The sequence below is a fragment of the Lepidochelys olivacea genome, assembly GCF_965140295.1.
Source record: "Lepidochelys olivacea isolate rLepOli2 genome assembly, chromosome: 2".
NCBI classification, from domain to species: domain Eukaryota; kingdom Metazoa; phylum Chordata; order Testudines; family Cheloniidae; genus Lepidochelys; species Lepidochelys olivacea.
The window spans coordinates 102,835,925-102,858,725 of NC_140412.1; the positions used below are offsets into that span (position 1 = coordinate 102,835,925).

Below are 22,801 nucleotides of genomic sequence, written 5' to 3' on the forward strand. Positions count from 1 at the left end.
GTTAACCTAAGTACAGACTACAGCCCTGTCCTGTTGATGTAAGTGCACTACTGTACCGACATAATAACTCCACCTCCACAAGAAGCATAGGTCTTATGTTGGTGTAGTTAGGGTTGACAGTGTCTATATAGACACTGTCTTACTTACATTGGTTGTCGCTGTCTTGTCAATTTCACGGCTCCATATTGGAGCCCTGAAATTGACAAGAAAGCTTGGCAGCTAGAGCCTGGCTTTCCCCTGCTCCCAGCTGGGCTGTGCCTGCCCAGTTCTTCACTCAGGGTTCTGCTCCTGGCGGGTAGGCGAGAAGCCCGCCTTCCTCTCCCTTAAATCTGTAGTTTAAACATGCCCTCATAGAGGTCCTGCAACAGTAAGGCCTGTAGTCTTTAATGGGTCATGTGAAAACTTCTTCTGGTATTTACAAAACTTTCTAGAAAAATACCTGTGGAATGTAGAATGTGGCATGCAAATCTTGAAGATGATCTGTTTCTGATTGTGACTGAGGAGTGGTCTAAAATTTGGACTTATGGGCACTTAGTTTTGACTTTAATTACATAATACCTACTGATGCTCCTTAATTACACATAAATGTTTGAATTACTATTGTTTTTTATTTCCTCAGTTTTTAATTTGGTTCCTTGTCTAGTTAAATAGCCCCCTTTATAAAGATATAACTGCCTCTTATTACTTCAGTGTGTTATACAATTTAGAACATTTTATTTTGTTTTGCTGATTTTTCATACTTATTTAAAACGCATTGTAACAAAGAGTTGAGAGAAGGTATTAATGTCTCTAGATTTATTAAACAGGCCTGATCCGGATCCATTAAAGTCCATTGGAATTTTGTGATTGGCCATCCCATCTGAGATCTTTCCAAATGGAAAAAAAATGGCAGAATTACTGATTTTTCTTCCGTTGTTGATTTTCCATTTTGGACGTTCATTTCAAATGGAGAAATTACACTGTTTTCATTTCGAAGTATTATGTAATTTATGCTTCAGTTTCTGTGTGTTTCTTGTCATTTGGCAAATATAGATTGGTAAATGCTTTTTCCAAAAAAATTGGTTTTTTTTGAGTCTTAGTAATATTCATTTTTACCACAGAAATTTATACTGCTCAACATGTTTTATTAAAAAGTGATAAAATCTCATTTGTATAAGACTTCTCCTATTCTACTTGGAATCTCATCCACAGATTCCCAACTCTTTGAAGTTTCCTTGAAGATCCTGGAGCCCTTCAGTTTTTTTGAATTTCAGGTAGGTAAGCATATGCGCGGATGCATGCGTTAAATTGGTCGACCCTCTCCCTATGTCTGCATCTGTGCTTCATGCTCCTTAGTTCCTTTTTTTCTGCCAATTAGGTAGGACATCTGAGTCCCAGACATCGTCTTTTCTTTCCTTGGTATTTATAGGCTGTAATTCTTGTTAAATATATTGGTTAAATGTTTAATTTCTTAATAAAACAATGTTGGAGTGTTCTGACATTTTCATAATTATTACTTCAAATAAAAAACCAACCACCCTCTGTATTTGTCAAAGAACAGACATAGACCTATGCAGGTCTATATAGACCTATCAGGATCATACATTACATTTTTCTTGTAGGGATCATAGCCTTTTACAGGGTGCCTATTTTGTTCAGATAGACTTCCTTCCTTTTGCCATTCAGACTTTTTAAAGAGTTTTGATTTCCTCCTCTGACGGCAGTATAGGCCAGCACCATAATCCATTATTCACTTGAGCTGGTTTTGACAACATCCAGAATGATGAACCACTACGTTTTTCTTGATAGCTTCTACGTGTGAATGCTCAATTTCTATTCGTTTGAGGACATATTTGGAGGTTCAGAGGCAGTCCTTTGCCAGAAAATTGTTACCATTCAAAGGATGTCACTTTTGGAAGTGAAGACTCCAGATCATGACTGAAAATTCAAATGCCATATTTCTCATGGGATACTATAGTTTGTCCGTGGTCCTTTATATGCAAGACATTTTTTTTCTGATAATGAGCTGATTTCCAGAGTGTTTCTCTAATAACTTCATGTGAAAGTGAAAGAAAATTTCTTGGACGATGTCCTCAAGCCAAGAAAGAGCAAGCTTCACAAATTAATCGCCATGCTGCAAATGGTGTAGCATCTCATCCAGGACTGAGAGGGACTGAAGAGCTCTGTGTAAGCTCAAAAGCTTTTCTTTCACCAACAGAAGTTGGCAAAGTAAAAGAAATAACCGCACATACCTTGTCTCTCTCTGATATCCTGGGACCAACACTGGTACAACACACTGCGAACAGGGATTCTCCAGTAATAGGCCCCTGTGACTCAATTCCAGAAATCTCCTATTCAGTGTCAGGTGAAGGAAGAAGATATGTAAGGGTCTTCAGGAGAGGAGTATGGTCTTTTGATTAAAGCACAGGACTGAGAGTCCGGGAGATCTGTGCTCTATATCTGGCTCTATCACAGACTTCATATGTAGCCACGGTTGGTAAGACACATAATTGCTTCGTCCCGTATAGTCCCATCTATAAAATAGATGCAGTATAGAAGTACAGTAGTAGTAGATACCTTCAGCATCTTCAGAACAGTGAAGTTGCTGTATTGAATTCCCAGAGTAATTTAAAATCTTAACTGTTGAAATATGATCTTAATACAAGAAATTAAGCAGACCAATGTGAGTCTCTCATACTCCTTGTTATACCTTCAGTTTATATTCAGTCCAGAACTTCTTTCACAAGCAGGGCCTACTTCTTCAGTGTGACCAAACAACAACTTTGATTGTACAGATCTTTCTTCTGAGTACTTAGTTTGAAACTTTGAGATTGTTTCAGGATTTCTTGGAAATTGTTCAGGATGTTCATAATCCCTTTACTGTAAAACCATGAAGTGAAATGGATGATGTTCAGTCATAGTGACATTTTAGCACCCTTGTCGAGGGAAAAAGATACCACGTTACCTTATCTTGGCTTGATTGGATTTGTAGGTGGTCTCTTCTGGTATGCTTAACAACTGTTTTGAGTTTTTTTGGATGTGGGGAGGCATTGTTCTTCAGGGTACCTTTTTTTGTTCTTCAGAATACCTTTTGAGTCTGTCAGGTACCTCAGTCAGGTGAATAAATGATCTACAGCCTCGGTTAAGCAAGCTGACCATTAGAAAAAAGAGGGGTTGTAGTTCGGAAGTTGAATCCTTTTCTTCTTGGGGATGCATCTGAATTTCATGTTACTGAATCCTATTTTCTTCCAACCTTGATTGATCTAGGAAAGAAATAGTTATATAAACTGCACAGTTACACTGAGTGCTTCGTTATAACTGAACTAGAGCCAGTTGCACGTTTTACCTAGAATTATTTGTGACTTTACTATACTGATAACTGTATTTATCTGTCATGAGAACTACCGTATGAGGGACTGGAAGGAAACTTCTGCTTTCATCTGACACATCCCAATGAATGATACTTAGTAATCTGCAAACATTTTGTAAGCATTGCTGTTTAGGCTCTGATGCTGTTGTGGTCATTTGATGTGCTTGTACAGTTCTACTTTATTTTCATAATCTTCATCTGTTGTCCATTAAAGGCAAACTGCACAGCAAAAATAAAATTGTACCCTTTACTGTTCCTTAATGATGCATAATTATGGCCTGATTCTTTTCCACCAAAATTTTCTACTTGTTTTTTATATAGAAATATCAGATCCTCTCTTCTTTTTCTTGTTTTTGTTATTGTTTGTTGTTGTTATTAAGGGGTTATGTCTGATGTTGATGACAGAACAGGATGAAATCTGAGCTATACTATCCTGGCTTTCAGTTAGCCTTTTGTGATGGCACTGTCTCATTTGTTCCTTCAGCAAAGAGGAAGGTTACAATCTGATATTTCAAAGAAAAACCACAGAGAAAACCCATCTTTGAGGCCATCTTTATATATCAGTGATGTACATAAACACAATTTTATTTTTACTTTGCAACTTGCCTTTAAAAGGCACTACTTTACTATAATCTAAAGAGTGGGAATATGTGGAGGAGATCCAAAGTAGGAGAAAATGGGGTTACTTTATCTGAAACTGGAGTTCTCCTATTGGGTCATCTCCTCCACTCACCCGCCATACTCCCCTCTGAGCTTCGCATCTTTGTGATTGGCTTCCAGTGTAAGTAAGGGAGCGTGATATCAACATGGATAAAGGGAGCTGGGTCAACCTGTTTGACACATGCATGCTTACGTATAAGAAATTCAAAATTTCAATGGCTCTGAGGTAATTGAGGCATCTTGAAGAAACTTCAAACTGTTGTTCTATGGAGGAGATTGTCTAATAGAACTCCAGCTAATGGTAAGTAACCCTATTATTGTGAAAATTTAGTAGATGCCCAGAATGCTTATGCATTTTGCTTATGCTTACTAGTGAAGAGTGTAATGTTTTCTGCTGTAAATTATATTTAATCTTTTTTTTGAAGTGACTGTTTAAATAAGTAGTGCACTATTTGTTTGTCCCATTTTACATTTTGTACATTTTCCATTATTCTGGGCTTTTGACCTTCTTTAATTTATGACAGGTTTTACAGTGAATGATAGCTACAATCAACAGAATCAATTTTCAGCTGTACAGCAGCTACAGGATTCAAGCACACTTGAGTCTCAGGCTCTTTCAACAAGTTACCATCAACCAAATCTGCTTCAAGTTCCTAACCCAGAGACTATTAATGTGGTGAGTATCTGTGAAAGATAGAATATATTGTTGCTCATTCTGTGAGGCTGACCTTGTGAAGACATTAGCCTCTTCCAGGGGATGTTCATGTAAGCACCGAGAAAATGAGGGAAAGTTCAAGAAGACTTTTCTTGCTTAGTTGTTTTTCTTTAAGACACAACAAAAGCAAAACAAACTGGAAAAAAAAAAGGCAAAATAATAAGTTTCCCTATCCACATGTTTAGGAATATAAAAATGTGTCACTTTATTTTATATTTTCTGGCAGTTTCCTTTCTTAAATCAAAAAATCTAGATATGTATATGCTATGGATACACTTACTGTGAGTCATTGAAGGAACCTTACATAGACAGATTTGAAATTCATTATGCTAATTTATGGAACAACTCTTATGGGTTAGCCTTCTTTTAAATGTTTCTCAGGTTTTTTTTTTTTTTTTTTTGTGCAAATGACATGCTTTTCTATTATATAATCTTGGCATTACCTTACTGTATCTAACTTGAATACATGCCATAACTATTTTGAGATTGTGTTCCTGATAGCTGTGCTATAAAATTGCATAATATACAACCACATCATATCATCCTATGACGAATAGTGGGTGGGGATCAGAAGACTGAGAAACTCTGCAAAGTTAGATTAATAGATTTTGAGGTCAGAAGGGACCATCCTGATCATCTTAGTCTGAACTCCTGCACAATGCAGGCCACAGAACCTCACCCATCCACTCCTATAATTGACCCTTAAGTTCTGGCTGAATTACTGAAGTCCTCAAATTATGATTTAAAGACTTCAAGTTACAGAAAATCCACCATTTACTGTAGTTTAAACCTGCAAGTGACCCATGCCCCATTCTGCAGAGTAAGGCCAAAAACCCCCAGTTAACCTCAAAAGATGAGTTTTAGTATCTCCAGAGGAGTTGAGTATTTTTTAGCTATGTACATTGGAGCTTCCTTTTCCTTCAAATTTTGTAATGTACCAGCCTCACTGTGAGGCTATGCTGTCATTGGTCCGATGAAAGGGGTACATTCATGGAAAGGTAGTAAAGACTGTAAGCACTATTTTTCACCTGGCTGTCAACTGCGTGGTGGGAGGCTTGCTATTTGGAGTGACTGCTCTTTGATTCTCCCCTTTACGTGACCCAAATAATAGGACCTGACTGGAGATTTGACATAGTTGGGATTCCCAGTGAGAGGGGAAATTTGTACGGTACTGGCTCTGTTTATCCTGTTTTGTAAACCCCAGTAGCTTTTCTGTCTCTGCACTTTTGTTGCTCTCCTCGCTTCACAGTAGAGGAGCGTTGGTCCCATTGTTAATGTTTAGATCCACTGTAAAAATTCTTAGAGAATTTGTGTGTATTTATAAATTTATGCTCTTATACCATTTCTGTTGAATACTTGAGATGCACACTTGCCCCAAGTCTGTGATACAGACTTCTGTGCCTTGACTTTAGTATTTCTGCATTTAAGTTTTATCTTGGATCTCTGTTTGATTTCTAGACTACTCGCCTCATACAAGATCAGTCACAAGAAGAACTTGAATTGCATGCCCAACGCCCACAGTTTCTTGAGGACAATGAAGATCAAAGCAGACGTTCATACAGGTCTGTTATATTTCATTTTAGCCTTTATCACTTGATTTGCTTATTTTCTTACGTTACCACCATTTAAATGTGGTCAAGACCAATACCATTAAGTGCTTTGGAAATCAGAAGTGCCATCTAAAAATTGATGGATGATTTTGTAGAAAGTCAATATAAAAAATACTTTGTGAAGGCATGTTGATGATCATTTGGTTCACCCTAGAGAACAAAGGTACTACAACGTTCTGAACAAAACTTCAAGTGATGGAGAATTCCCACTGAGAACTATTCCAAATAGATTTCAGTAAGTTAGCATCATGGTTGTGGGAACGTACATTCTTCATAGTGTTTGTCCATATACCTGTGTGTAAAGATACATATCCCACTCCTGGTGTTCATGTGCTCTCTGCACTTGAGATCTGAGTCTTTTGGCCATCAATATCTTTCAAAACCGTGTATGATCACTGAGTGTCTGTACCAAGGGCATAAAGGCACTGCCCATGACTATGAGATGGAGCTACCTAGTGTCCATGACTTGATGTGTTTACCTTAACTGTTTTTTCTAGGTCTTGTAAATGTTAAATTAGAGTGGGTTAGTTAGGTGATTGTCCTGTTTTGTCTGGGGGACTCCCATATCCCCAGCAAATGTATTGTTCGTAAATTCTTCTTGAAAAGAACTTCAGAGGCCAAGGAAGAACGTTTGCAGATGTTTTTATTCAACAACTCCATAAGACTGACTTCAGAAGTGCCCTAGTATTTTAGACCCACCCCTTGGACAAGTTCCACCTTTTTCTATGAGTGTTTCAGTGAACTCAAGATTTGTCCGATCCAGAGGTCCATCACTCAAGGATCCAGCTTCTGTCTCTGGGAAGACAGACAAAAAGCTTTCTGAGAATAAGGAGCATCACTCTTTGGAGAAAAAAGAGGTAGATTGCCTATGAAAGCTTCAACTGAGAAAAGATCTAAGTCCCCTATTCTCCCATCCCAGAATTAGGATTTGTGTCATGCAAGATTTGCTAAAATAGGTTTACATTCTGAGCAGACATCCCTTGGATATGCCTAGTACTACAAAATGTACTGATGACCTTAGGGTGGTGGAATCGTTCCAATCAAGTGTGCAATTATTTTTGTGCCACACCTCCAATCAGAACCATGGTGGTGATGAAGTCATCCCTTCTAGGCTGCGGTGGCATATGTGGAGCATCATCATGAGCAAGTCCTCTGCTTATGAACCCATACCATCCTGTTCCTTGTTACATCTGTTGATGAGGGCTTCCTTTTTGGTTGTAGATATGCACCCAGGGATTGGTGCCCAGAACCAGCAGCCGCCAGAACCCAGAGTCGGCAACGGGTCAGGGCTGGGGGTCAGTACTTGGGGTTTGCAGCTGCTGCCGCATGGCCAAGGTTAGGGGTCAGGGTTGGCATCCGGCATCAGCACTCGTCAGACCCTGCTGCCGCACAACTGGGGCTTGGCATTCAGGGCTGGGGATCAGCGACCCCTGCCACGGGGCTGGGGTTTGGCACCTGGGGCTGGTGCTTGGGATCTGTGACCGCTGCCGCACAGGAATTGGCATCCAGGACCAGCATCCACCGGAGCCTGCTGCCGTGCAACTGGGGCCAGGGATTAGAGCTCAGGGTCAGCATTCAGGGCAAGCTCTCAGGGCTGAGGGTCGGATTGCGTGATCACGGGTTTGCGCCACGCGGTCACAGCCAGGGATTGGAGCTCGCTGTGGCTGCCGCGTGACCGGGAATAGGAGCCTGAAGCCTCCTGGCCGAAGGCCTGCGCCGCATGACCAGAGCCGGCGGTCAGTGCCTGAAACCCCTTGGCCAGGTGCTGGGTGTTGACACCTGAAGCCTCATGGCTGGAGCCCTGGTCCGCTGCCAGGCTCCCTAAGTCCCCACTGCCCAGCTACCCTAGGGCCAAAGTCCGAGCCTTCTAAGGCTCCCTCCCCCCCAGGTATTTGATCCTTCAGGGTTGTATGTCCCACCTGTCTCCAGAGGCGGTGCAGGGCGGAGCATCCAGAAGCAATAGGGAGGGAGGAAGAGGAGGGGTTGATTCTCTGCCCCCACCCCCCGATTGGAGGCTGTATGCGAGAAACGCTGGTTTAGTTAACAATGTCTATACCTGAGGCATTTATACTTTCTAAAACAGTATATTTGGAAAATATCTCTGTATATTTACCTACAGAATTGTTTTAGCTACTTTGCTGGCATAATCTTACTAGTCCATAGTAAAACAAAAAATACTGCTGTGAATGCTGCTTGTATTAAACTGAGGTTGTGAAATACTCCCTATGAAACTTCACAAAATCTGGAAAACTTTGAGGACACCTGATTTAAAATACATACATTCAAGAATAGGAGTGCACTCACACTGCCATTTTTCCTTTGTTTAAAGAAAAATGACTTATGTCAATGGAGTTCAAATAAAAGGCAATAATAACTGTCAATATAGCACAACCTGAAAACTACCATTTGTTTATTTAAATAGATGTGACTATTGCAACAAGGGTTTTAAGAAATCCAGCCATTTAAAGCAGCATGTGCGATCACACACTGGTGAGAAGCCTTATAAATGCCAGCTGTGTGGCCGTGGATTTGTTTCCTCAGGAGTTCTTAAATCACATGAGAAGACTCACACAGGTAACAGAGTACCTTTTTAATACTGTGTTTATTCGTTGTGTACACAAAAGCCTCACTTATGAAAATACATATTTGTTTATATGACTTCCGTTTTGGAAGTTGCTGTTGTCTCTTAATGTTCGCTGTGTAGGTGAGTCAGATAAGTAAAATACTTTCTTTTTTCTGTTTCTTTAAGGCGTTAAAGCATTCAGTTGCAGCATTTGCAATACTGCTTTCACTACCAATGGCAGCCTTACCAGGCACATGGCAACTCATATGAGCATGAAGCCTTACAAGTGTCCATTCTGTGATGAAAGCTTCCGAACAACCGTTCACTGCAAAAAGCACATGAAAAAACACCAAACAGTCTCCTCTGCAGTAGCAGCCACTGGAGAGGCCGGAGGAGGAGGTGAACAATCTTTTTTTTTTTTTTTAAACTGTACTAGATCTTGACTGCAAACCTGGCAAAAATGATTATCAACAAATTGCATTCATGTGATATTAGTGCTATAATTTATGCCCTCTTGTTTCAAGATGCAAGGCTATGCCCAATAAGCCAGTAAAATTGCTCCTTTACATTAACTAGTAGAGGAAACGGAACACGTTTATGAATAGGTCTGACATATTCAACCCAGCAATAGCTGACAATACATCTATACCTCGTATTCCATCCCAATGTATTTAATAGTCTTTTTACCTCACAGTAATTTATTAAAAATTGTTTCATGGGGCAGATATTAAGTGACTTGTGAGAATATTTTTCATATTTCTGCTTTGACTAAGATCTTCCTTTCACATTCTGTCAACTTGCTCTTTTTCTGGCTACAATCTCTAGCTAAAAAAAGGTTATTTTCATTCATATCATATGGAATGAAAAAAGCTCACTTTTTATTGGAAATGTGTGTGGGCACTTCCATGAATTCAAGATCTCACAAGAGTGGATTTTTTGGGGACTTTCAGTGTTTTCTGCACTTTAAAGTGCAGTTTTACTCTAAAAAAAGTGACTTGTAAAAATGGCTTTGAGCATTCCATACTATCTAAATAGAGTTCCTTTTTTAAAGTATAAGTAAAGAAATTATTTTCTGCAGAACACCACCCCTGCATATTCCAGCTTGGAATCTGAAAGTCAAGTAGCGTTCTTTCTAGCTCCTAATTCACTAACTATAAAGATTCTGTATTTGAGACTTAATTAACAATTTTTTGATGTGAGTAGAGTTAGAATCCAGTGTACTCTTTCCCATAGCTGTGTTCTCCAGACTAGGCAGTCTCCCATTGAGAATATAGCTGTGTTGTAGTGGAGTTCAGGTTGAGAAAACCTATCAGTAATTTGGTGTAAAATACATTATCAAGATGTTGTAATTTATCATAAAAACAAGCATTATAAAACCAGGAAATTTAACTTTAAGGTTAAACTTAAAGGAAACCCAAACGTGCACAGTTAAGACACCAAACAGCTTTAGCTTTGCCATGTGGACACATCATACAATAACTATATGATTTTGATTAATGCATGTTAGTGTTCATTATTGCAGGTTAGATTAAACTGATTTTCTCTGTGGTTTTTAAATAGTTGTATGTGTGGAAGAAGATGAAGAAAATTCTGAAAGAACTGCTTCCAGAAAGTCTCGGCCTGGTGTCATCACTTTCACAGAGGAAGAAACAGCAGAACTGGCAAAAATTAGACCGCGAGAAAGTGCCACAGTCTCAGAAAAAGTTCTTGTCCAGTCTGCTGCGGAAAAGGACAGAATTAGTGAGATCAAAGATAAGCATGCAGAACTGGAAGCGGAGCCCAAATACGCCAATTGTTGTACTTATTGTCCCAAAAGCTTTAAAAAACCCAGCGATTTAGTCAGGTAAGATGAAGCAGAGGGTCATGCTTTTGGGTGTACTAAGTTCTTTACTGAACATTTAACAGTATTAGCTTTTCATCAAACCTTTTATAGCTAAATTCATTTGTGTCTATCTCACTATGCATTATGGGGACTAACTAGCAGTTATATAGCAATTTTTCACTTCGTTACTGAAACATAATGGTCTCTGTAATGTTTCCTTGCTATCATTCTCTAGAATTGACTACAATTGCTCTCTTCTCACATTTCCATTTCCCTGAATTAAGTTAGTTATTTTAAAATCTTACAATGAATAATTGTATGCAGGTGTTTGGTAACGTAGATTTTTATTGCAGTAAAATTTTGATATATAATATGAAAAATCTACTTGGAGAATGAAAAAGAATTGCAAAAATCTTTAAAAAAAATATCCCTCCCCCACCACCCACCCAACAGAACACCCTCTGTCCAAGAGTTCTGAGTATGTAGTATAACCATAAATTTAAGTTTAAGTACCTCAGAACTTTTTAAAGATCTATTAAGATACAAAGTGATTGTTTGGTATGGAAATTGATATGTTTGTTTAAGAAAGTTAACCAACACAAATATTCAAGAAAACATGTTTTTGTCTAGGCATGTTCGTATCCACACTGGTGAGAAACCATATAAATGTGATGAATGTGGAAAGAGTTTTACTGTGAAGTCTACTCTGGATTGCCATGTAAAAACGCACACAGGTCAGTAGGATTTTGAAGTTGTGTACTTGCAGCTCCATTAGCTATTTTCTTAATGGGCTCTTTTATCTGTAGGTATTGGAGGATATGGTATATTTCACTATTAAAAGCACAATGTTAACATTTGATAACACTTTTGAGTCCACAATATCTTACTTAGTGGTCGTTGATAAACCTTTTGTTAGAACAATAGGTTTTATGATAAGCCATGTCAAGGAAATATAGCCATGCTTTGCACATATGTATTACTTTCATACCTGCTGGAACAGTCCACCACTTAGGGCTGGTCTTCACTATGGGGAGATCGATGCTGCTGCAATCGATGAAGCAGGGATCAACCACAGAGCGCTCTCTGGCCGACCCCAGTACTCCAGCTCCCCGAGAAGATTAAGGTAAATCGATGGGAGAGCATCTCCAGTCAACGCGGTGCAGTGATGACATTTACATAGCTGAAGTACTGTAACTTAGGTCGACTTACCCTGATACTGAAGACAAGCCAGGAAGGCTTGGCCAGAAAGGGCAGGGTTTGCGGATTATATACAACTAGAAAAGTTTTGTGTGTACAGCTCATGAGCCAAAAGCTACTTTTTCTTGTCTGATGAGTTTAAAAATGAAACTGACTTAAATATCTTGGAACACTAAGTAGAAAGTGTTTGGGCCATTTTTCTGCAGAAGGAGTTTGGGCTGGCAGTAATAGTCTTTTTCTAAATTGTTACAGTAATTGCAGTGTCTGACCATGACTAGCATCAGTATATTGTAAATACCCGTACTAATAGACTTCTACCATAATATGTGTGTGAATTAACAAAACTCTTTGTCTGAGTATCTTTTTGTATGTTTGTTATGGCTGAACTTTTACAACTTATTCATACAGGCACTTCTGAAGTAATTTATTACTCCTGGAAGTAATGGTTACAGAATCAGTATGTTGTGTAATAATGCTCTTTCTGACCATGTAAAAAAGTGATTTATAGTGCCATAAGCTAAGATTATTGTGCTTTCTGAAGATCCCTTTCACTCCAAGGGAGCGGTATTTTTCCCCCCACTGTCTAACAAACTCTAGACAGTATATGTGTTGATGAATGTTATCCCAAACTTGTTTCACTGAACAAAAGTGACCTCCTTGTTGGGGCTATACAATCTTTCCCTAAATAGTCTGAGTTGCAATTCAAGAATTTAATAAACGGTCCTGTGACATCAGTTGAAGCCACATCTTGACTAGTAACAATTCTAGACCAAACAGGCTTCCACAGCCTCGGTATTCAGTTGTAAAGAGTTGTGGATTGGGCCACCCACAGAGTGTCTGGAAGCAGGTTAGTCTTGCCGTAAAGAACTGAGTTTAACTTGTTCAGGAGTTAGTTTGAGAGTTTGTCAGAGGAAATGGCCAATAGTAGTCATGGTTCACTCATCATCCACTTGGTTGGCTGAAATCCTTCCTTCAGTCAGTTTTAGAGAGGTCTGAAATGTTATTCTTCTGTGTTATGGGTGTCTGTGTATACCAGGGATCTCAAACTCAAATCACCATGAGGACCACATGAGGACTAGTATATTGACCTGTAACTATTCCTTGTGGTCAGTAACACTGATGATGATCTACAGTAACAGTCTATCAAAATAGCTGTAATAGCAGGAACTTTTTAAAGTAACTATTCATATAAAATACGTTTAACAAACATTGTTCCCAACTACTCACAGCAAAGAATCATACATGCTGAACTTCGTACCTCAGACTGCTCATCTAGTCCAGGAGGCCTCTCCACTTCCCTGCCCCCATTCCAACCCCTTTCCGAAAGCCCTGCCTCAACTCTGCCCCCTCCCTGCCCCTAATCCATCTCCTTCCCCATGTCTCTGCCCCAGCCTCGCCTCTTCTCCGCCTCCTCCCCTGAGAGTACAGCGTCCCCGCTCCTCCTCCCTCTCTCCTGGAAAGTCCTAAGCGCCTCCAAACAGCTGGTTGTTGGCGGGAAGCGCTGGGACATAAGCGGAGGAGCGGGGATGCGGTGCACTGTGGGGGGAGGGGAGCTTGGTTGCCGGTGGAGTCAGCGCCTATGGCGGGCCATGTGTTTGAGACCCCTGGTATATACTGTGCTGCCTCCAGTCCTTGTTTGGATAGGAAAGAACAAACATTGTAAAGTATGGGAGTTTCAGGTAGTGCTTTACTTGAGCAACAATGTTCCAGAACCACGCTGCTACTTCTTCGTCTGATTGCACATATCCATTCCACTATACATGAATGTGTGCGTAGTTATCACAGATTTTTTCCCCCTCAACAGTACCTGTCTGGCCCTCTGCTGCCACCTGCCACTGCATGCAATTATAAGGTGTGGAGCTGCCTCTCGCCCCCCTCAGTTCCTTCTTACCACCCATAATGGTTGTTAGCTTGATTCTAGCCTTGCTGCTGCAAGTTCTTCTTCGAATAGTGTCCCTATGGGTGCTCCACTGTAGGTGTGGTTAGCGTCCCTGTGCCTAGGATCAGAGGTCTTTGGTAGCATTTCCTGTCTTGTGCTGTGAACGGCGTCTATATAGTGCTGTGTGGTCCAGCCACCTTCAGATCCCTCTCAACTGCCCTTGGTCTGGGGCGGTATTCCTAGCAGAGCCCTTTGTTTGTTTGTCCAAGAACCGTTAGTAATATTAGTGCTTCCGTTGCAAGTTCGTAGTTATTGGTTATTTCTTTTATTTTTCTCTCTCTCTTCTACCCCTTATAAATAAATTTAAAAAAATTCCCTTTTCTCTTTCCTCCCTATCTCCATGAGTGACAATCACTCATGGTGCTTATGCTGAGTGAGAGGGGCACTTATCAAAAAAGTGCGGCCACTGCGTCAAATTGAAGGCATAGTCCAGAAAGGACTGTGAATTGAGACTAAAACTTCTACTAATGGAGAGCTGAGTGCTACCAGCCTCAGACCCTGGACCCAATACCTCTCCTATGCAGTGCTCACTATTGGCATCGTCATCAGCCAATCCCCACTCGCTGCCTACTACTAAAAGACAATTTAAACTCTCACTCAGATGAGAAGAAATGGGCCCCGAGCTCACCCACCAAGGAGCCATCTCAAAGAAAGGCATCCCCTACGAGGTCATAGCCTCAGTATCTTTGGGGACGCCTATGACCATCCGATTACCTGCAGCACTGACGCTAACGAGAGGTCGAAGGCAGGGCCACGTAAAGGAACACTGTCACTTGGGACCGAGAAGGACAGTTCAAGGATCTCAAAATTGGCACTGAACACTTCAACAAGCGACTTTGAGTGCATCAGCGCTGTCCAAGCCCTTTGTGCCTGTGAAGCACGTGGCACCATCTACTGGTTGTTCAACAGAAAGCATTCCACCTTTGGCACCAGCAGTATCCACAATTTCTGCACCAATACACACAACCACTGGTTGCTCCTGCCGGTACTGCAAGAGTTCCGATGTGCGAGAGACCTGATAGTCTCTGATACCCCAGAGTCGCTGCTCCTCTGAACTGAGCTTTCCATTGTTCATGCCTCTCCTCTGGATACCCAACTCATACCACATCGTTCTCCTTCACACTAAGGATGACACCACCCTTCTCTAGTGAGGAGGGAATACTCCGTTGCTCCTTGCACCCTACCATCATATCAAGGGGCTTGACATAGAGAATCACATTACCACTCTCGATATCCAGCCAGAGACCAGAATTGACCAGGTCCTTGATATGGACCCCCATGGATGTAACCCCATGTGCTAATTCCTACACATTGGCCCTGTGGGGACCCTTGGGCCACGTATAGGTCACGCTTTCCCAAACTGCCAGGAGATCAGACACAGGCAACATCGCCTGCATGTTTTATATTAAAAAATGGGGGAGGTGAGGTCTCAATCCCTGTGAACAGAAGCACTAAAATTATGGAACTTGTGTATCTAACATGGCATCACATCTCTGCCATATATCAACCTGGATACCAGAACACAATGACAGACTCACTGAGCAGGAGATTCTCACAAGAGGGAGTCAGACACAAGAGCCCTACAACACATATTGAACCACTGGGGATTCCCAAACATAGATTTGTTCAGCACACTCGAAAACGCTGACTGCCTATTATTCTGCTCAAGAGTGGGTCTGGGTCACCAGTCTCTGGGAGATGCCCTCCACATTACGTGGGATGCACCTCTCATTTATACTTTTCCACTCTTTTCCTTACTGTTCACAGTGCTTCACCAGGTACAAGTGGAATGGGCCAGAGTTGTTCTCATAGCTTCAACATGGTCATGACATAGATGGTATCCTTACCTCATGCTTGTGGCAGTCTGTCCACCAATCACCCTGCAGTTGACTCCAAACCTCCTCTTGCAGGATACAGGCCAAATTCTCCATCTGAAGGCATGGTTCCAGGATCTGGAAATTAATCTGTTGAGAGGATGTAAAAGAGATTCATTTAAAAGGCAGACATTCAACAACTCCTTATATTTACCTACCTACATGGAAAAAATTCTGGACTTGGTGTGAGACCAAACATATCTCAGCTTTTTGGAAATGTCCAATATTTTTTAACAATACTGCTAATTGAACTTCCTTTTCATATTTGTTTAGAACTCTGACTGTTACGTTGTTATACAGTACTGGTAATTATTGATTATTTCTTCTTTTGCTCTCTCTTGTTGTTCAGGTCAGAAGCTCTTCAGTTGTCATGTATGCAGTAATTCTTTTTCTACCAAAGGGAGTCTAAAAGTGCATATGCGGCTGCATACAGGAGCAAAGCCATTTAAGTGTCCACACTGTGACTTACGGTTTCGTACTTCAGGACGCAGAAAAACCCACATACAGTGTCACTATAAACCAGAAACCAAGAGGGTCAGGAAGCCTGTGACCCGTACATCTGCTGAGGGCCTACAACCAGTGAATCTTCTTAATTCTTCCACCACAGACCCCAATGTTTTTATCATGAATAACTCTGTTCTGACAGGTCAATTTGATCAAAATTTGCTTCAGCAAGGACTTGTGAGTCAGGCGATCCTTCCTGCTTCTATGTCAGGTAAAAATGAATACTTTCATTTGGGTTTAGTTAGCCAAAATACTAAGCTCTGATTTCTGTTAGAGAAAGTTTACAGACATATGCCAAATTGTAGTTCTTGTTCAGATAAGACTTCCACTGAAACTGTGATTTGACTCTTCCTCATAAAGTGGTGCTTTCAGGGGTGAAGGTGGTGCTTTCAGCAGTGAAGATATCATGTAGTCTGTCTGTTAAGGATTCATTATTCTCAGGGGAGTAGAGAACTTACTCAAGTTATGATTTAAAAAAACAAAAGCTCCCCATGTTGTTGTGATATTGCAGTAGTGCTATACACAAAAATGAGGACAGTATAGATGAAATAGGAGCCTAAATTAGAGATTCCACATTCTGATATATTTTAATTAAATTCTGTTGCTTTTTCCTGTAAAATAAGAGAAAATTAATGTTTTATGTAAACAGTTCATTTTAAAAATATATTTTTAACCTCAAGTGTTACGTGATAAAGAGAGGAAAATTAATTTACATTAGTTGTGGATATGGAAAAAGCATTTAAAATACACAACTTTTACAGTTGCACAGATCCCTCCCTACAGTTAATTGTTCAGAGCAAAAATTAACAAAAATATTACAATGCGCAATGCAGAAGAAATTAACATAAGTATAGGATAATATTTTCAGAAGAGACTTAGACATTTCGGCGTCCAAGCCTTATTGAAAATAAATGATGTTAGCGTCCTAAGCATTTTTGAAAATGAGACTTAGGCATCTAAGGCACTTTCGAAAATTTTGCCCATTGAGCCTTCTTTATAGGCAAGGATTTCCCACAAATTTACTTCCATTTTCATAAATGCTTACATATCCATCAAGTTGTAACCACCACCATTCTAGCCTGTCTAGTTGGATCTTAGTCTGTTATGTAGAACTGGGTGAAACTGACTGGTTTCATTTCACACAATATTGGTAAACATTAATTGTCAGGTTCAATTTGTGGGAGTTTTACATCCTTTTGAGTTTTGGTTGAGCAGAAAGAGGGGCCTTCAGAATATTCATTTACCTCAGAATGGGGTAATGAACCTTATAAGCAGTATCTAAAAAGCATTCCTGGTGCTGCAGGTTGCCCAGTACTCTACAGATATTTCCTGTAGATGTAGTGGGGAGCAAATTTATCTTTCTGGCAGCACAAAGATTGAAAATAGGGAAAGCAGGACAGATGGCAGTCCATCTGGCTATTAAAATGGTTCTTATCTGACTTGGGAAAGGACATTTTTTGTTTATTGTATAGTTTTTAAAAGATACACCCAGTATTGAATGGAATATCCTTCTAAATTATAACAGTTTAACACAGGTCAGATTTGAAATCTTTACATGTATTTAAATTCTACCCACACAAGCATTTATTGAGACATAGGTGGAACTTTGAACTACAGTGTTGCTGTACTATGGATAAACTTTCAAAGAACCTTCGTATGTGCATGCATATTCAAACTTTGTGGTGCAACCATTTGCAAATCTGTGTTTTACATTCAGAGAGGGTGGAAGTTCAGAAAGTGAAAATATTGAAATATTTGGACCTTTGTGTCTAGAATTCCAAAGTCATTCTGAAACTTTTCTACTTTATGAAAGAAGCTGGTCACTGCTTAAATACTTTGATTTTTTTCCCCACAAATGCATTATGCAGATTTGTTATAAATTTAAAAAATGGAGCACTGACTACTTGAATCTAATTTATTTTTCTTGGTTCACAGAATTGCAAATACTTAGATATTTCAGAATGATTTCATTTAAAAAACCTGGATAAAAAGGAGACCAACAATGATAAAGAAAAAATTATAATATGACTATTTTCTTTGGTAGCTGGAGGTGACTTAACTGTGTCCTTGACAGATGGTAGCTTGGCCACCCTTGAAGGCATACAGTTACAGCTTGCTGCTAATCTGGTTGGACAGAATGTTCAAATTTCTGGAATAGATGCTGCCAGTATTAACAACATCACATTACAGGTAGGTTATTATTAATTTCTGTTAATAAGAGTGGATGGAGTGTCATGTGTGTAGACTACCTGTGCCCTGGCAGAGCCCTGTTGACTTCACTTCACTGTACAGGGTGCAATGATTCCATGTTGTACAGTATTAAAAATATTGTGTGTGTGTGTGTTGAAAATAAAACTTAGGCCACTGCAATCCAGAAACCCTTTTTTCTGAATATTTTATGCAAATTAGAACTTGCTTTTTATCCGTTAATAACATTGGTTTTCCAAAGCATTTTAGTTCAAATTTTCCTCCTGTTTACAGTCTTTCTTTCACGGAATGTTCTCCCTCTTAATGCAGGAAACCTGTATTATTCAGCACCCTCCATGTCTAAATTTGTTATTTAATTTTTGGACAATAAAGTTGTGAACATAATCCAGCAGAAATGTTTGCTTAAAAAAGAGCAAGAGAAAATTCTTGGCTTCAACCAATTTTCAGTGCTTACTCTGAACACACTGTGGTGAAAAATGGACTTGGTGTAGTTTTATTGGTTTTAAACCTAAAACAAGAACTTCCATATGTAAATCTGAATTACATATACTTAAATACAGTGTGTATATAAATAAACTAGGGCTGTTGATTAATCGCAGCTAACTCACATGATTAACTCAAAAAATTAATCACACTGTTAAACAGTAGAATACCAATTTAAATTTATTCAATATTTTGGATGTTTTTATACATTTTCAAATATATTGATTTCAATTACAACACAGAATACAAAGTATATAGTGCTCACTTTATATTATTTTTGATTACAAATATATGCACTATAAAAATGATAAACAAAAGAAATAGTATTTTTCAGTTCACCTCAGACAAATACTGAAGTGCAATCTTTTTATCGTGAAAGTGTAACTTACAAATGTATATTTTTTTTGTTACATAACTGCACTCAAAAACAAAACAATGTGAAACTTCAGAGGTACAAGTCCACTCAGTCCTACTTCTTGTTCAGCTGATCGCTAAGACAAACAAGTTTGTTTATATTTATGGGAGATACTGCTGCCTGCTTCTTATTTACAATGTCACCTGAAAGTGAGAATGGACATAGAATCATAGAATATCAGGGTCGGAAGGGACCTCAGGAGGTCATCTAGTCCAACCCCCTGCTCAAAGCAGGACCAATCCCCAATTAAATTATCCCAGCCAGGGCTTTGTCAAGCCTGACCTTAAAAGCTTCTAAGGAAGGAGATTCTACCACCTCCCTAGGTAGCGCATTCCAGTGTTTCACCACCCTCCTAGTGAAAAAGTTTTTCCTAATATCCAACCTAAACCTCAGCCACTGCAACTTGAGACCATTACTCCTTGTCCTGTCCTCTTCTACCACTGAGAATAGTCTAGAACCATCCTCTTTGGAACCACCTCTCAGGTAGCTGAAAGCAGCTATCAAATCCCCCCTCATTCTTCTCTTCTGCAGACTAAACAATCCCAGTTCCCTCAGCCTCTCCTCATAAGTCATGTGTTCCAGACCCCTATCATTTTTGTTGCCCTTCACTGGACTCTCTCCAATTTATCCACATCCTTCTTGTAGTGTGGGGCCCAAAACTGGACACAGTACTCCAGATGAGGCCTCACCAATGTCGAATAGAGGGGAATGATCACATCCCTCGATCTGCTGGCAATGCCCCTACTTATACATCCCAAAATGCCATTGACCTTCTTGGCAACAAGGGCACATTGCTGACTCATATCCAGCTTCTCATCCACTGTCACCCCTAGGTCCTTTTCCGCAGAACTGCTGCCTAGCCATTCGGTCCCTAGACATTCGCATGGCACTTTTGTAGCCGGCATTACAGGGTATTTACATGCCAGATATGCTAAACATTTGTATGCCCCTTCATGTTTGGCCACCATTCCAGAGGACATGCTTCCATGCTGATGATGCTCGTTAAAAAAATAATGCATTGATAAATTTATGACTGAACTCCTTGGGGGAGAATTGTATGTCTCCTGTTCTGTTGTATTTGCATTCAGCCATATATTTCATGTTATAGCAGTCTCAGCTGATGACCCAGCACATGTTCGTTTTTTAAAAACTTTCACAGCAGATTTGACAAAGTGCAAAGGTACTAATATGAGATTTCTAAAGTTAGCTACAGCACTCAACCCAAGGTTTAAGAATCTGAAGTGCCGTCCAAAATCTGAGAAGGACGAGGTGTGGAGCATGCTTTCAGAAGTCTTAAAAGAGCAACACTCAGATGTGGAAACTACAGAACCCAGAAAAAGAAAATCAATCTTCTCTTGGTGGCATCTGACTCAGATGACGAAAATGAACATGTTCGGTTCCCACTGCTTTGGATTGTTATCGAGCAGAACCCATGGTTAGCATAGATGCTTATCCTCTGGAATGGTGGTTGAAGCATGAAGGGACATATGAATCCTTAGCGCATCTGGCACATAAATATTTTGTGACACTGGCTACAACAGTGCCATGTGACCCCCTGTTCTCATTTTCAGGTGACATTGTAAACAAGAAGTGGACAGCATTATCTCCTGCAAATTGTAACCAAACTTGTTTGTCTGAGTGAAGGGCTGAAGTAGGACTGAGTGGACTTGTAGGTTCTAAAGTTTTACATTGTTTTATTTTTGAATGCAGTTTTTTTTGTACATTATTCTACATTCGTAAGTTCAACTTTCATGATAAAGAGATTGCACTACAGTACTTGTATTAGGAGAATTGAAAAAATATTATTTCTTCTGTTTTTTACAGTGCAAATATTTGTAATAAAAATAAATATAAAGTGAGTACTATACACTTTGTAGTCTGTTGTAAATGAAAGCAATATATTTGAAAATGTAGAAAACATCCAAAAATATTTAAATAAATGGTATTATATTATTGTTTAACAGTGCGATTAATCGTAATTAATCTTTTTAATCACTTGAGAGCCCTAAGATAAACATATATAAATGTAAAATTTGAAAGTTATCTAAGATACCAATTTATAAAACTTGAGGGTGGGTGTACATAATTTAATAAAACACAAAAGTAAGTATATAACTCTAGCAAGGGTGGAAAAATAAGTTATTCCTACTCTCAGTCCACTCTTTTCCTCTACTCCCTTTCACCTTTCACTGTCAAATAACTGAGGAAAGTGACCTGAAGGCAATACAGAGGAAATACTGAGTTCCAACAAGAGAACATCCTGCAACTAGTCCCTTCATGTTTAAATCTAATGATTTGTTACAGCTGCTCAAACTTGCTGATCTCAATTGCTATGGCAGACCTGGAGAAAGAGGCACTTGCATCTTAGCTGGCGCTTAAACCATTTATGACTTCATCCGATGCAGCGAGCTGTGGCTCACGAAAGCTCATGCTCAAATAAATTGGTTAGTCTCTAAGGTGCCACAAGTCCTCCTGTTCTTTTTATGACTTCAGTATGTCATAGGCAACTCTTTGAATTGCATTAAAAACAAATAGGAAGCCAAAGTAATTGCTGAGGAACAGTTGTTACTTTTTTTAATCCTATTTCATTGCTTAACAAGTCATCAGCTGCATTCTGCACCAGATTTCATAAGTGACATGTAAGTATAGCAAGGTCCAGATTCAAAAGGAAAGGTTCATGTCTAAACAGGCAGAGGGACTTAAAGGCATTTTAAGGCACTGTCACCTGGAATTCTGGGTTTATATTAACTTTTACATATCGATATCTGGCTCTCTTGGTTTTCAGATCGATCCCAGCATTTTACAGCAGACACTACAACAGAGTAACTTACTTGCCCAGCATCTAACTGGGGATCCCAGTGTGGCTCCGCAGAACAACTCCCTCCAGACAACAGACAGCACGGTGCCGGCTAATGTGGTTATCCAGCCCATATCAGGCTTGTCTTTACAGCCCACAGTAACATCTTCAGCTAATATGACAATAGGACCACTGTCTGAGCAAGACTCTGTGTTAACAACTAACAGTAGTGGTAAGAAGTGTTAATAGCCCCTTTTCTCTTGCCTTTGATGGTTTTTTTGGCCATAATTCTTAAATCATTTATTGATGGAAATCTTGGTATTGGTTAACTTGCTCTTAGCCCTCTAGACTTCATGAAATAAACAAATTGATATTGATATTAAATGCGTTGCTGCTTTAAGTTTGATGATAAAATACACAACTCCATAAAGAGAGTTCTATTTGTACAACATAAACATCAGGAGCCTGATTTTTAAAAATTTACTCATATTTTCCAGGCACACTCTGACCTCTAATTTTGTGATCGTATTTGCAAATTAGTTATCTAAATGTTAACATTTGTGCCTATAGGTTAGAGTGGATGCCAGGTCTAGGCTCCTTTATAAACTTGGTCCATTGAATGCAAGCTATTTCTTTGTTACAAGTGTGACTCATTTAGATTAGAA

At 39.6% G+C, this 22,801-nt stretch overlaps 1 protein-coding gene across 3 annotated transcripts in view; it reads left to right on the forward strand.

The window, feature by feature from the left end:
• Positions 1-22,801, forward strand: part of ZNF236 (zinc finger protein 236) — a 179,106-nt gene that overhangs the window by 94,863 nt on the left and 61,442 nt on the right. For 2 of the 3 annotated variants that reach the window (XM_084619762.1, XM_084619764.1), the window contains exons 17-25: positions 4,534-4,685; positions 6,183-6,286; positions 8,757-8,908; positions 9,084-9,296; positions 10,458-10,740; positions 11,350-11,453; positions 16,079-16,444; positions 18,278-18,423; positions 22,125-22,368. In XM_084619762.1, the coding sequence (XP_084475888.1) occupies positions 4,534-4,685; positions 6,183-6,286; positions 8,757-8,908; positions 9,084-9,296; positions 10,458-10,740; positions 11,350-11,453; positions 16,079-16,444; positions 18,278-18,423; positions 22,125-22,368 (1,764 nt within the window). The remainder of the gene's footprint in view (positions 1-4,533; positions 4,686-6,182; positions 6,287-8,756; positions 8,909-9,083; positions 9,297-10,457; positions 10,741-11,349; positions 11,454-16,078; positions 16,445-18,277; positions 18,424-22,124; positions 22,369-22,801) is intronic. The other variant, XM_084619763.1, reaches the window with a different exon arrangement.